This window comes from Pituophis catenifer, unplaced genomic scaffold (genome assembly GCF_029215685.1).
Source record: "Pituophis catenifer annectens isolate HBS135680 unplaced genomic scaffold, rPitCat1.0.hap2 SCAF_3, whole genome shotgun sequence".
Classification (NCBI taxonomy): Eukaryota; Metazoa; Chordata; class Lepidosauria; order Squamata; family Colubridae; genus Pituophis; species Pituophis catenifer.
The window spans coordinates 141772293-141787176 of record NW_027256883.1 but is presented as its reverse complement, the minus strand read 5'-3'; the positions used below and the strand labels follow the sequence as shown (position 1 = coordinate 141787176).

General features: G+C 36.1%; 1 protein-coding gene across 2 annotated transcripts in view; it reads left to right on the top strand.

The window, feature by feature from the left end:
- Positions 1-14884, top strand: part of AK5 (adenylate kinase 5) — a 99335-nt gene that overhangs the window by 37696 nt on the left and 46755 nt on the right. For both annotated transcript variants that reach the window (XM_070939446.1, XM_070939445.1), the window contains exon 6: positions 7793-7883. In XM_070939446.1, the coding sequence (XP_070795547.1) occupies positions 7793-7883 (91 nt within the window). The remainder of the gene's footprint in view (positions 1-7792; positions 7884-14884) is intronic.

The window sequence follows — 14884 nt, the reverse complement described above, 5'->3', positions numbered from 1 at the left end:
AGTCTGGCCTACCCCAAAGTGCTGACAGACTGCTGATCCTCAAGGTTACTGAATTTATTATTTATTTATTTATTAAATTTATATGCTGCCCATCTCTCCACCAAGCGACTCTGGGAGGCTTTACAATGCTAGTTTCAATTTTCCAAGCCATATTGATTTAGGTATACTGTATGTTATCTGAACAAATATATCCTTCCAAATTTACCCATTTCAATCCTATTATATTATAGGTAGTCCTTATTTGCTGATCATATTTGGGACTGGCAATTTGGTCGTTAAGTGAAGCAGTTGTTAAGTAAAACCATGTCTGTGCTTATGATTTTATTCAGCTTCCCTTTACTTTACAGACCTGTGAAGGTCATAAATGCAAGGATTGGTCTTAAAATTACTGTTTCACCACCATTGTCATTGCAAACAGTTGTTAAATGAAGTAGTGGCTTAATAAGGATTACCTATAATTTTGGACATCCTTTAAATGAGAAAGGAGAGTGCTTCAAAACAGATCCTTTTCTATATTACTTTCTCAACATTAACCCTGAGTTATTTTTGGCATCAGGTTACTTTGGACTTTCTCAATATTTTATTCTTGCTTTGTAACTTAAACTCTGGAAGGAACTGTATTAGAAAGCAAGGCTCTCGATTTTCCTGTTTTTCCTTTATGTTTCCTCCCAACATAGTTTTGAAAGCAGTAGAGAGTGAGTTGTGGCTAAGGGACTTTTGTAAGTGAAAATAGCAAGGATCATCAGGATTAAATAAATCTCCCTTTTATCTATTACCTTGATGGTTAGGGTTATAACAAAATGCTTGGAATAAAGCTTTGTCAGCAAAACTACCTGCCCAGGTGTAATTTTTATCTAGGAAAATAAATAGCTATCCTTAGAAACTTTGGAATTTAGAAAAAGTGGGGTACTGGGAATCTCAGGAGAAATCTGGCAGAAGCCATTTTTAGAAATGGCAGGGTTGTATTATGTTGAAGCCAATCGTGGGGCATTTGCACAGCTTTAGGCCTTTTGAGAATTGGACGTCCAGATATTTGAACATTTTGCTGGGAGTGAATCCATCAAAACCCTTTTCTTTCAAAACAGAGAATAGAAGCAAAGCCAACCACATAGCACAGTCTTAGAAAAGATAAGGTCCCTTGAGGCTCAACTGTCTGCATTAAAGAAAAAAGAAATAAACTGGTTAAATACAAAAACAAGTTAACTTCTAATCCAATTTTAAGACTCCATTAACTTTTAAAGTGCTCATTAATTTAATTTTATTTCCAAGGCAAAAAGGCAGTGTGAGAAACAGTTTAAATCAAGTATATGATCAAGGAAACATAAAATGTAGATGGAAGTAAATAAATTACATCTGATATGTTTCAGGATATGAAAGTGAACAAAGAATAATGGTTATTTAGTTCTGACATCGATTAACCTGCAAGATTTAAAAATGTATTATAGCACTGCTTGACTTTTAAGTATTGTAGTAACTTTTAGTAACTTAGCTAAAATAACTTTAATTGAAAGTTAGATTTTGGTATTGTATTTCAACATATGCATGTTTTCCACAAGTAAGTTCATATCAGAAGATTGTATTAACATGTTTAAATGAACTCTGCTGGCAGAGGAATATTTTTGCATGGAGATATTTATTAAAAGAAAAATTTCCTGAGGAATATGACTTGAATTCAAAATGATGTCCTGAGGCATATACATTAAGGCATATTTAAACATTAACAAGTGGTTGACTTATCCAGGAATTATCTTTAAAATAAAAGTTTCATTGATATAATAACATAAAGCGCAAAGAGGTTCAAATTATTTGTGATGTGAGGGAATATCAAATTCTAATTCCTCAGGGAAATTAGCAGTTGGATTTTAAAATGGAAGAAATTACCTCATGCAGAGTTAAAAAATAAAATTAGGTTAAAATAACATATAAAAATAAATAATGGCAGTATAAATCACAGATAGAACCAAACTATCCTGTTTCCCCCAAAATAAGACATCCCTTGATAATAAGCCCAATTAGGCTTTTGAGCGCATATCAATAAGGCCAAGCGTTTATATCAGGGTTCAAAAGAATATAAAACAGGGTCTTATTTTCGGGGAAACACGAGAGTTGGCACATTTCTAAATAGAACTTAAAGGAGCTTTTGCTAGTTCCGTTATCCATCAGCTTGAGTTCCATTTCTCCCCCCCCCCTTCCATTATAGTAACCTGGCTAAGAGCATCACTAGTGCAATGAAAAACATGAATGAATTTAAGCAGACGAGTTAGGATTTATGGAGTTTAAGGTAAAGGACAGAAAGAGGAGTAAAAGGAAGAGGAGAGGTTTGTTGGCTGGAAGAAAAAAAAACCCAAAGCTACCCTTGTAGGAGCAGAATTAAAAATTGGAATGGAGCAGACACAACATTGAATGACAGCAGTGTGTGGGGAGGAACTGCCTGTGGTTACTGCTGCTGTTGTAGGCCTACAACAAAATGGAGATAATGGTACAAGGTAATTAGTGATATTTTCACATATTGGGCTAATCTTAACAGGATAGAGAGTTCTCGATTTACAGCAGTTCATTTAGTGACCAAAGTTACAACGGCACTGGAAAAAAGTGACTTATGACCATTTTTCACACTTATGACCATTGCAGCATCCTCATGGACACATGATCAAAATTCAGATGCTTGGCAGTGTCCCAGGATCATGTGAACGCCTTTTGCGACCTTCTTACAAGCCTCATTCACTTAACAACCGTGTTAGTAACTTAACAGTTGTAGTGATTCACTTAAAAAACGTGGCAAGAAAGGTTGTAAAATGAGGCAAAACTCACTTTAAAAATTTTTTTCCTGGCAACATAAATTTTGGGCTCAATTGTGTCCGTAAGTCGAGGACTACCTGTAGATATTCTTGTCCCAAATCTCTGTCATATGCCCATTAATTATACTATGGTTCCTGGTTAAGAGATAAAGCGAGCAATTTCTGTATTAAATGGAAACAGGATGTACGCCAGGCATTTTTTTTTACAAAAAAAAAAACTACTTTGCAGTTGAGAATTGTTAGATGTGAAAAGTGTATGTATGTGTGCGTGCATATGTGTGTGTGTGCATGCACTCGTGCACAGAATAATTTAGAAGAATTCAGCAGATCTGAAATTACATTAAAAAGCAATTAAAATGCAGTCGTAAGGTGCTTCTTCCTCAGATTGTACATCCTACTAATTAGTCATCACAATGCATACCTTCTCATTAGTCATATTTTAACCTTGCAGTGAATAAACTTCCAATTAAACACAGCAATTTTTTCTCAAAGAGGGTTTTATCCTAAAAAAAAAGTATGTATAAATAGGCTCCATTAAGCGGCTAGTTTGAAAACGAGCAATTGCATTTTCATTGTTTTAATGAATATTAATAGGTATAATCAGCTGAAGCAGCATTGTCAAGTTCCGTGCCTGACTTCCTATACTGGCCCAGACCAGATTTCTGCTGACTTATACTTCCCTAAAACCAAAATCCCATATTCAGTACAACTTAATTCTAAATATTTATATATTAATGCTATCTTATCTTATCTTAAGCATATATCTTAAGTTATAATTTTTTTTAATTTTTCCTGTTATTTTGCAAAACATTAGCCATGGTGGATTTGTTCCTTTATTAAGCAGTTCTTGTTGTATTTTTAATCTGTATTTGTCTCCAGATGTATCCTGACAGCATATATAATCAGATCTTTCTTACTCTAATTATCTTTGAAATAGAAAACATTAGATAGGATGATATTAGTGGTGAAAATATTGAATTTATCCATCCTGAAGTTTATTCACTGCAGTGTTGCTACCTCTCACTTGATAGTAAAATAGACTCTGTCTATTACTAAATAGATAGTAAAATAGACTTACATTAAAATGTAAATGTGAAAAGTGTAAAAATAGAAGGTGTTTTACACTCCTTTTTAACATTGCCCCAAGACATTTAATATTCTTTTTTTTAATAATATGCCCATTTGTTCACAATTGGGTAAATATAAGTCCTTGGCTTTACATTCATTGATATTAAAGGAATATTTTTCAGTAAACTGAGATGTTCATTTTAGCAACTGGTATGTATTTCCCTGTGTCTCTTTCATGTTTTCAAATACAAGGATCACATCTCGCTCATCATTCTAGCTTCAAATTTTACCTTCCTAGTTAGTAGGTAATTATTTTTCTAGTACCTTTTATTTGACTAGATTATGTACCCAGAAGGAGAATATGTGATCTTTATGGTGAGTAGATAAGTAGCGAGTGATGAACGTGTTTGAGTGCTGTGAACAGAAGTATTTCTATATTTGCATCAACAAGTGCACTTTTTGTAAGAAAGCAAATGTGCTTTCTCAACATCAGAATATAACTACATTTTACACGTAGTGTCATCTGTTAGCCACCACTAGCCTGCCTTAGCCACAAAGCTGGATGAATGACTCTGGGCCACTCAGTCACCTTTGAAAAATGTTGTCAAGAAAACCCACATGTAATTGCCAGTTAAGACTGTCTCAAAAAGGAGAAAAATCTTCCCTATAATCAATAAAAATTGAGGAAATACAATCCTATTATCTGTTCAGTATGCTGTGCTGACTCTTATCCTACTGATTTGTACCATGAATATACAGGCAATTTGATAATCAGATGTGATGTGCCCTGGTTTATTAAATCTCTAGAAAATACTTTTTGTCTAATTAATGTACAGAACTTTTGATATAAGATATGATTATGACTTCAGCTAAGAAGGCTAATGAAGGAATGATAAAAGCAAAGAAACAAGTGTCTTATCACTTTGAATCAGATCTAATCTACAATTTTCAAAAGAATTTTTCAGTTCATTAAAATGTCATCACATCTTTGAAAGGACTAATTTTTATAATATTTTGCAGACATTAATTATAGGAACTACGAATATACATGCCACTGTGAAATACAGGTTCTTTTTTATACTGGGTTCATTTTGTTTCTACGTTTTATAGTTTTCTGCATACATTTTGTTTTCCCCTAGAAATATATGAACATCTACTAGTTGTTTGGCTTATTTGCCTATTTAGTAATTAAATGTGGACTCCTATCATTTTGCTTATTTAAACACTCTTTGAGCGCTTTATGTGAATTTAAACAAAATACAAAATATAAAATGTAACTTTTCAAGTTGATACAATTAAAATTAAAATAATCATTAAAGTCAATCAAAACTTGGCAAGAGATATGTGTTTTTCTATTCTCCTGAATACTGAGAATAAATAGTCAAGAACATCTCCCTGAAGAGAACATGGCATAATAAAAGACTAATACAGGAGAATGCTTTCTCTTGCCTACCTTTGGCAGTAGAAGCATCTTGCAAAATGGCTGCTGCATTTTACATGGCACACACTTTTGAGACAGTTTTTATAGCAATTGAAAATTTCATAGCAACAGTCAAATCAAGCTGTAAGTAAATCGTGGGTAAACATCACCTAGGATTTAACTCAGGAAAGGTTTCAGGAGTCCACTAGCCATAATACTCAATAACTTACATCAGGGGTGTCAAACCCATGTCGTCATGGTGGCATCACATGACATCATGACTTTTTTCCTCTTTGCTAAACTGGGTGTGGCCATGGTGTGACACATCTGGCCCGTGGGCCACGAGTTTGACAGTCCTACATGCATCACTCTCTGGGCACTCCTTATGCAAGGACCAAAGCCTCCAAAGACCTACCCTCATTAAACAACCAAGGAAGATGTCATAATTAATAATATCAGAAGCTGCTAAGAGGTGGACCAGACAGTTGTATCTCCCTATTTAATTTCTAATGCAGGTCACTCACAAAGGTGGCCATTGAGGTTTCTATATAATATTATGAAACATTGATTGGAATTGATCTAAATAATTAGTTTAATCCAAATGCAGTTGAAACCTAAGAACCACCACTTTCCTGATAAATACAGCTAAGAACGAAATATTTGAAACTGGTCTACAATTTTAGAAATCTTCTGGGTCAAGGAAGATCTGCTTTGGTAAAATTCTTACAATTTCTTTGTCCCCTGCTCAAGGAAGCCTCATCTTCTTTAAACACAGAGCCAGTCAGCTTGGCCAATTTAAACCGTCAGGCACAAACAGCTGGTGGCCATGATCTCACCAGTTACCTTCTCCACATCCTTGAGATTAGAAATTGAATAACATCCACATGAACAGGACAAGCAGTTTATCCCTGTATGATGCCTGAAATAGTGTCCATCTTCAGGTGAATCTGATCAATTTGGCAAAGAGCAATGTGAGCCTCCAACTGAACTGTTCCAATTGAAGTTCCTGTTGAAGGAGATGCAACACAGTACAAAAAAGCATTGCTGGAGGAAGAAGCCATCTTTGCTTCAAAAATGGACTCTGTTCTAATTCTTCCTGAGAATTCTACCTTCTACCTACATTTCTGGTCCTATGCAGTTCATTTCTCTCAGCCCCCCTAGTAAGCCAAGCTGATTTAACACTGGGGGAGGGAACAAAACACTTTGGGCCATCTCTCTATTGCAGAGTTTGTCCAAGACTTCATCAATCATTCTATTCTTCCTTTTCAGCCCCGAAGTGCAGGAAATGTTGTCTTTTAATGTAGGTACTTAGAATAAGAATTTTGTTGTTATTTTAGGGACCTCACTGATCAATGATCTCTCCATCTACATTGGTGGAACTAGTCTCAAATTGGAATTGAGAGTCTCTAATCTGTTGGTTCTTGGTGTTGTTTTCTTACAAACTGTTCATTTCAGCTGATATATCTTTTTTTAAATAAATAGAGTCCTACCAAAGAACAAAAGCAGATGTGCAGCCTGTACAATTACTGTGTATCCATATAAAATGTGATAGGAAAAAAATAAAATTCAAAGCATTGTATTGTTAAACAAGACAAGCTCAATTTACAGTAAAGAGCATCTTACAAAATTTGTTTTCTCTCTTCAGTGATGAAATCGAAATAAAATAACTAGATCTTACACAAAAAAAAACAAAAAAAAACATTTCCACCGGCACGATTAACAAAAGAACTTGTGAAAAAAGCACCAGGTTTTTAGACAATAAAATATTGTCACTGGCTCCCAGGACTTTTTAATTTCCTCCTCCCCTTTTCTGTCTCCAATACTTCCTTCATTATTTAAGGACTATAGATATCCTTGACTTATGACCAAAATTGAGCCCAAAATTTATGTTACTAAGCAAAAATATTGTTAAGTGAATTTTGATCCATTTTTCCAACTTTTCTTGCCATATTTGTGAAGTGAATCACTGTAGCTGTTAAATGAGTAACACTGATGTTAAGTGAATCTGGCTTTCTCATTGACTTTGCTCGTCAGAAGTTCACAAAAGGTGATCACATGTTTCCACGCCATTGCAATCGTCATAAGTATGAACCAGTTGTCAAGCATCCAAATGTAAATCATGTGACCATGGGGATGCTGCAATGGTCATAAATGTGAAAAAATGGTCATAAGTCACTTTTTTCACTAAATGAAGTGTTGTAAGTCAATGATTATCTGTATAAGTCTTATTCCAGCACTCTGAAGCACCTTTGACCCTTACATTCTGAAATGCTGCACCACTTATGAATATTATCAAGAGTATTATCTTTTCAGAAACCATTGCTGCCATATCTGATATTTTTAAGAACAGCGTTCTGTAATGCACTGTCATCCCAAATTGTCTGGACATTCTTTGCAACACAAACATTCTACAACATAAGATGAGAACCCCTAGCTTTATCCATTGGGCAAGTTTTGCTGCTTTGTCTTCTTCCAGGTGTCTGATTGTCTTCATTTTTGTTCTTAGTTGGACGCTGACAAAGATGAGGAAGAAGTCTTTCGTAACATAAGCCTGGCTGTTGACAATAAGCTATTTTCCACTCAAGAACCAGGGCCAAGTGAGTATTAAATAATGTGTATTAATGTTTGTTTATTTATTTATTTATTGAAAAAAATTATATGACCATCCAACACACACCAACACACCCATGGTGATTCCATCCAGCTTAAAGAAATAACACACTCACACACCCAAATACAACATCCAATAAACCCACACATCCTTGGTGACAGTGACAAACAAACCACTTGATAGGCTCAGTGTCACCCTGGGGTTTTCTGGGTTCTCTGACAAAACCATTTTTTCAGGGCCTTTTGAAAGAGTATCAGAATAGGAGCCAATCTTATCTGCATGGGGATGATGTTCCACAGGGGAAGCCATCATGGAGAAGACCCTTCTTCTTGGTCCCATTAGATGGACCTTCTTAAGAGAGGAGACTTGTAACATACCTTGCCTCCTTGCTCTGGTTGGTCTGATAGGAAAAGACGAACCCTCAAATAACTTGGTCCTAAGCTATGTTACACAATAGTATTACGCAATAATTCTACGTATCAGTGATCATTGCAGAACCCATGTTCTCTCATCATTGGCCATCCCTTCAAACTTCTTTTCTCTCTTTCGAATAACAAAATTAAATGTGTAGAATGTGGGGTACATTTTCATCCATTTAATAATGTTGCCTGAGCATAAATAAATACAGAGAAATGCTTATTTGGGTTTTTTTTAATCGATTTTTACCTTTTTAAATGTTCTATTCTGTGCTGGCATTATTTGAAGGTGTATATCTCCTTGTGTTTTCTTTCTGAATAGAAAGATAGCCTAAAAATCTAAACCAAATCAATAAATAAGCAATGCAACTATAACAACTGTTTAAAAAGATGCAGAGGCCAAGTTTTTCTGCTTCTGTGTATGTTTGGAATCCTTTCAGCCTCTAGTTACTCCATAAATATCTTTTGAGGGTCCCTCCAGCCCTTTCCATCTAAACAGGCTGAGATAGGAGAGCCATCAATGTCATCTCCAAGGGAGAGAAGTGACATATGCTCCCTGAAAAACCACACTTGCCCAATTCTCAGTGTTCATTTAAAAAAACAAAAACACGACATGAGTCTCTATCAAGCAAAGTATATAATCATTTTGTCAGTCTGCTCATTTTGTAAGAATGTTTTGTTCTATTTTGTTCCTGCTTTTCAATGTTTTTAGCCAATGAATGAGCAGTTGTAGCGATGACTGACAAACTGAAGAAGAAAGGCCTTTTAATAAGTCTTCGCTAATGGGAAGTGATTGCTCTTGCCTTAAAAAAAATAGTAGAGAAATTCAGAATTTAAATATATCTGTGATTGGGCACCCAGATGTCCATCCCAAAACAAAAGAAATGAGCTATTTCAGGAACCTGAAATATTCAAGTCTCTAAAAAATCTCTAATTCAAGACTTTTTTTTTAAAAAAAAGAATAATTATAAGTAGTTATTCTGCCAGTACATGCCAATAAAATCCATTATGGTTGCAAATCTCAGAATATGTTCTGCAAGAATATAAGCACTTTAGCAAAATCACCAGTCCTGACTGGATCTTTGTTTGCATTTGTTTAAAGCTGGGATTTATTTAAAGATTGGAAAGGTTTCCAGTGTTTAAATGAATAATCAAACATGTGCCAACATTAAGCAATTCTCTTGCTTGCCTTATTTCCCGCTCGTGATGTCATTACATAAATTAAGCCCTTGTTATTGGCTTATGTCATTTGCATGAGGGTGCTATTAATTGTGCAATGGTTCACTTTGCTGCAAATGATGTAATTTGCATCATTTTTGTAATTACAACATTGCATGAATTAATTAACTGCAAATGACATAATTTGATTTGGCCAACATTCAGGAACAACAAACATTCTTCCCTTAAATTGAGGTTTTACTGTGTGTTTCCTAGAGATGAGAGGCTAGGGCTAAGTTGAAAGCAAAATTAAATGGTCTTGTGTAATGTTTTGTAGCATTTCATTCCAGCTTCCTGGAAAAAGTAAAGTAAATTATTTAGATTAATATCCTGCCTTTCCTTCCATAATAACTGTGATTAAGCATTTCTTGAATCTCCTTTTGGCTGCCCAAGAATACTTTTCTCTAATCTCATTGATTAGTTTTTCTTCATCCTTGATTGATAGCAATTGGTACTTTGGAACTACAGAAATTCGCTTGGGTTTCAATCTTTTAGATCCCAGTTTATCCTCTGAAAAAGAAGAGATGTGCAGAATATATTACTTTTTCAAAGTTAGAGCTATCTCTCTTGATAGACTTGCCCAGGCTATCCAATCATTATAATTACTAGAAATAGTGTTCTCCCTCTAGATATTTGGTTTTCCTTATAGCAATAGCACTTAGACTTATATATTGCTTCATAATATTTTACAGCCCTCTCTAAGCAGTTTACAGAGTCAGCATATTGCCCCCAATAATCTGGGTCCTCATTTTATCAATCTCAAAAGGATGGAAGGCTGAGTCAACCTTGAAATGGTCAGAATTGAACTGCTGACAGTTGGCAGAACTGCAATACTGCTTTCTAACGTCTGTGTCACCACGGCTCTTACAAAAGTAGTCCTTGAATTATGATCTCAACTGAGTCCAGAATTATAAATCATGTCAGTCATTAAATGAGACACCATGTGATCCCCTGCCTTAACAACCACAATTCCTGCTCTCTCCATTGTGATTGTTAAGTGACTGCATGGGTGATTAAGCAGAGCATACATATAGCCTGCCCTGGGCCTCACAGGGCTTCCCCCACCTTTTGTTCTGCTTCCTGCCCTGCTGGGTCACACGTCCTTGTCCTTCCACATCACGCCTCAGTCCCCTTACCTTTTCTGAAGATTGCTTTCGGGGTGGAAGCAGCCCATTTTGGATCACGTGTGCAACCGGATGTGGAAGGTGCAGGAACAAGCACATAATGGTGGAGTAATAAGTAAAATCATGCAAACGTTATGCTAAAAATGCCAAGTAAATCCATTTCTTCCCATTTCCCATTGCAAAAGACATTGCACCCAGACTCCATTGCTACTTCTGCAGAATACACACCAGGATTCCCAAGGTGAAAGGAGGAGCCGTTGTTCACTAAAAGAGCTTCCGCTTTGTCTATGAAAGAAATGGTCCTTAATCTCTTCAGATAGAGTTAGGAGTGCCTCTAACTGAACCGATGTTATTCAGCACATTGAATTAGATGGACAAGAATCTGCTTCAGTATAAAGACAGTGTCCTCTATTCCTACTCTAGAACATAGGACTCTTTTCTGGATACCTTAAGTGACATCATAAAATTTGTGAAAAGATGGTGTTGCCAAAAAACGAAATAATTACACGTATTTGAGGAAAATGCACATGAGATGTTATAGAAGCAAACGTTGCACGCACAAATTACAATCCTATCCTCTATCCCTTGTGCTTTCACAACTCCACCTGCAAAAATCTCCAAAATTCATGCAACTGTCCATGAGTTGGGAGAACACTGGTATTTTAACCAAACATTCTCAATTATCAGCTAAAGAGTGACGATCTTTAGTGTTTTCAATCAGATCCAAATCCTATTTTCAGACAAATACAATAGTCACACATAGGTCTTTACTTGTAAGTCTTTCATCCTGTATTCTCATAGGACAAAGAAATGCTGGATTCAGTGGGATTCATTTCTGAGAGATGAGCATAAAATTGAATTATTAAAGGCTCTTCAATTTACATTCCAATAATGGTTTAAAAAAGAAGCAAGAATAGAGGCAATTTTCAGCTTTTGTGGACAGCAATATATTTGTATGCATGGTTACTTCCTACCTGTTGCTAAGAGCAACCACTTGCCTTCAAATTCTGTACTTCAGAGACTTGAGGCATTTTTTTATAGAAGAAATAATGGAAAGCAAAAACAATATTCAACCTGTCCTTAACCAATTGTTGACTTTAAAAGAAATTGTTTATTCTCCCTTGAAATGACTCTTCTCAGCATGCTGTGCCTATAAATAGCACAAAACTTTTTGAACTGTTTCTGTGGGTCTTATCAGATGATAAAACTGATCTATGAAGAAACAGCCTTTTCTCAGAGATTACTTCACAATGACAAATAAAGGATAATTGAAGCCTTTCTTTAAATATTATCACCAGACCCAAAGTACACAAACCTTCACAAACCTCTAGTCTGCTTTTTGTTTTATAGTAGCAAAATCTTTAGCAACTACAACAAAAACAACAGGAGGACATTACCAAGGAAATATTGCTGGGCAGGAAAAAGATTTAGAAACAAAAATATTAAAAATTCAGAACTTGTTGATCCTGTCATTCATAGAAGCACTGGGATTGTGGTGACAAGAAGAACATCAGGAATACTAGAAAAAGGGTTCTGCGAAATCTCCACTCAACAATGTTTCCCATTTTCATCACTGTCTTTGAAGAAAAGTAGAAACAGAAATGGTAGCAATGGCATTATCAGCCAGACAATACGACCAGTGAGAATCATTTTTGAAACACAGCTTCAGATGGACACTAGTTGAAGTTGGTGGATATTGGTCCTTTAGTATTCTGAAGACAGTCAGCCTAAGAAAAATTATATCTTGAATACCTGGATATTGTCTTTTTATCAAGTTGCCTAAAGTACTCTGAATAATGCAATAGCATCTTAAAGGACCTGATTTATATTGAAAGAATGAAAGCAAGAGAATTGGGTTGAATGAGTAAAATCCAAACTATCTTTAACACATGTGATTAAGGACAGAAGTCTTCCATAAAAGGACAATTCAATACTATTTAAAGCTTACCCAAGAGTTTCTCTACCTTGATCTGTGATACCTCACTAAGCAGTTAATGCATACTCAATCATTACTTTGGCAATAATTGGTTTGCTGTAATCTCCACTCTTGGAAAATTAGACTAAATTTAAGTATTAAATTTCGGAATATAAGATGCACCAGAGTATAAGATACACCTTAGTTTTTGGGGAGGAAAATAAGAAAAAAGCTGATTGACAGGTGGATCGGCCTCCCAGAATACCCCCAATTAGCTGTTCCCAGAGTGAATTTTAGCAACAGGTTCCTTGGTTGTGAGCTCTGTGCCTTGCTTTTTTTTCTGCCTCTGAAACTTCTGAAACTCTGTTTCAGAAAAAAACTTTCTTTTCTGCCTCTGAAAGCCTCCAAAACAGAGCTTCAGAAAAAAAGCCTCTGAAGCTCTGTTTGGAGGCTTCTTTTCTGAAGCTTTGTTTGGGGGCTTCTTTTCTGAAACTCTGTTTGGAGGCTTTTTTTCTGAAGCTCGGTTTAAGGGCTTCTTTTCTGAAGCTTTGTTTCTGATGCTTTTTTCAGCCTCTGAAATCTCCCTTTGAGAAGCTGGGCGGAGTACATTCGGAGTATAAAACGCACCCAGATTTTCACCCTCTTTTTTGGGGGAAAAAAGGTGCGTCTTATACTCCGAAAAATATGGTAGCCCCAACCCTTTTAAGCCAGTGCGTATCTTTCTATCCTGATCTGCTCAGTTTGGAATCCATCAATTTTTAATTTTAGATAGACTATCCAGTAAGCAAAAATATAGTCATCATTCGTATCCTTATTTATAAACTTCTGTCACTTATTAGATCCTAGATGGTTTACAACAAATTAAAGCACACAAAATAACACATGACCCAATAAAGCTCCCACATCCAATTCAGAGTTGTGACATTTCATCAGTTCAATGCACCAATCTTACTAGTCTACCTTTTTTTTTCATGAATCACTTGTCTTTGTCATAATCAGATTCAAAGAAAATAATTCCTATTGGTAGCCATATTTAATAAGTTTATTTTTTGGGTGAAGCAAGAGTTAATATTTCTGAAGAAGTTTTGCAGCAAGGACAAGATACAACAAGATTAATTGTAAGGAGGTGTATAAGGTTTGGCTGCGGTGCAGAGTTTTTCTTACCTCCAGTACATCTGGCGGGATTTTACACATAAGAAGCTTTTGACTTTTACATGGGCTCACAACTGACACTGGTCAACTCTAATTTCTAGAAAGTGGCTGCCATAGGATTACATCCAGTCACATTCACCACATTATCAGAAGAAAATTTATGGGAGTTTTCTCAGCCACCAAATATTTTAAAAATTAAAGAAAAAAAATTAGAACGGGAACCTGACAGTTAGTGCCAGTAAGAGAGATACGTATGGACACATTGCTGCCCAGATGTTCCACTGAGGCTCTCTGGACTAAACTCATAAAGAAAAGCAGTTATAAACTTTTGATCAAGAAAGGCTGAATGGAAGCTCTATCTCTTTCTCTGACGTGGTCTCAAAGAATCCTTTATTCATGCAGAAATTCTGAAACAAATACTTATTTATATTGGCCTATTCTTGGATTGCAAACATTCGGTAGCATAGAGAACCAACTCCAAGCATGCTGCAACCACAAAAATGACACATAGCAGTAAACTAGGAGAAGCTCACTGCTGGTGATGGTTTTTCGAATAGGAGAACAACAGAAGGATGCAAGCAGCAGGAAGGAAATAAATGATTCAAATGATTCACCATAACCTTGGAGGGATTCTTTTTCAAGTGGTCTGTTTCCATGCCTGCTCTTTTTTTAAGGAACTAACAATTTCAGTAAATGCAGCTGCTTGAAAGGAAAGTAATCAGTCTGAGAAAGACCTGAGAAAGACCTTTAAAGCGCTCCGTGGCATAGGACCTAGTTATCTTCGAGACCGCCTGCTGCTACCGACGACCTCCCACCGACCTGGGCGCTCCCACAGAGAGGGCCTCCTCGGGGTGCCATCAGCCAAATAATGTAGGCTGGCGACCCCCAGGGGGAGGGTGTTCTGCGTGGGGGCACCTACCCTCTGGAATCAGCTGCCCCCCAAGATAAGGAGAATCCAAGACCTCGGTGCCTTCCGCCGTGCCCTTAAAACTTTCTTTTTTCAGCAAGCCGGGCTGGTTTAATATATTTTTTAACATATTTTTAATTTTTAATTGGTTTGTTATCTTAAATTGGGGCCAAATTAATATATATCCTTTTAATTGTTTTTAATGTTTGTATTGTATGTTTTTATCTGGCTGTACACCGCCCTGAGTCCCTCAGG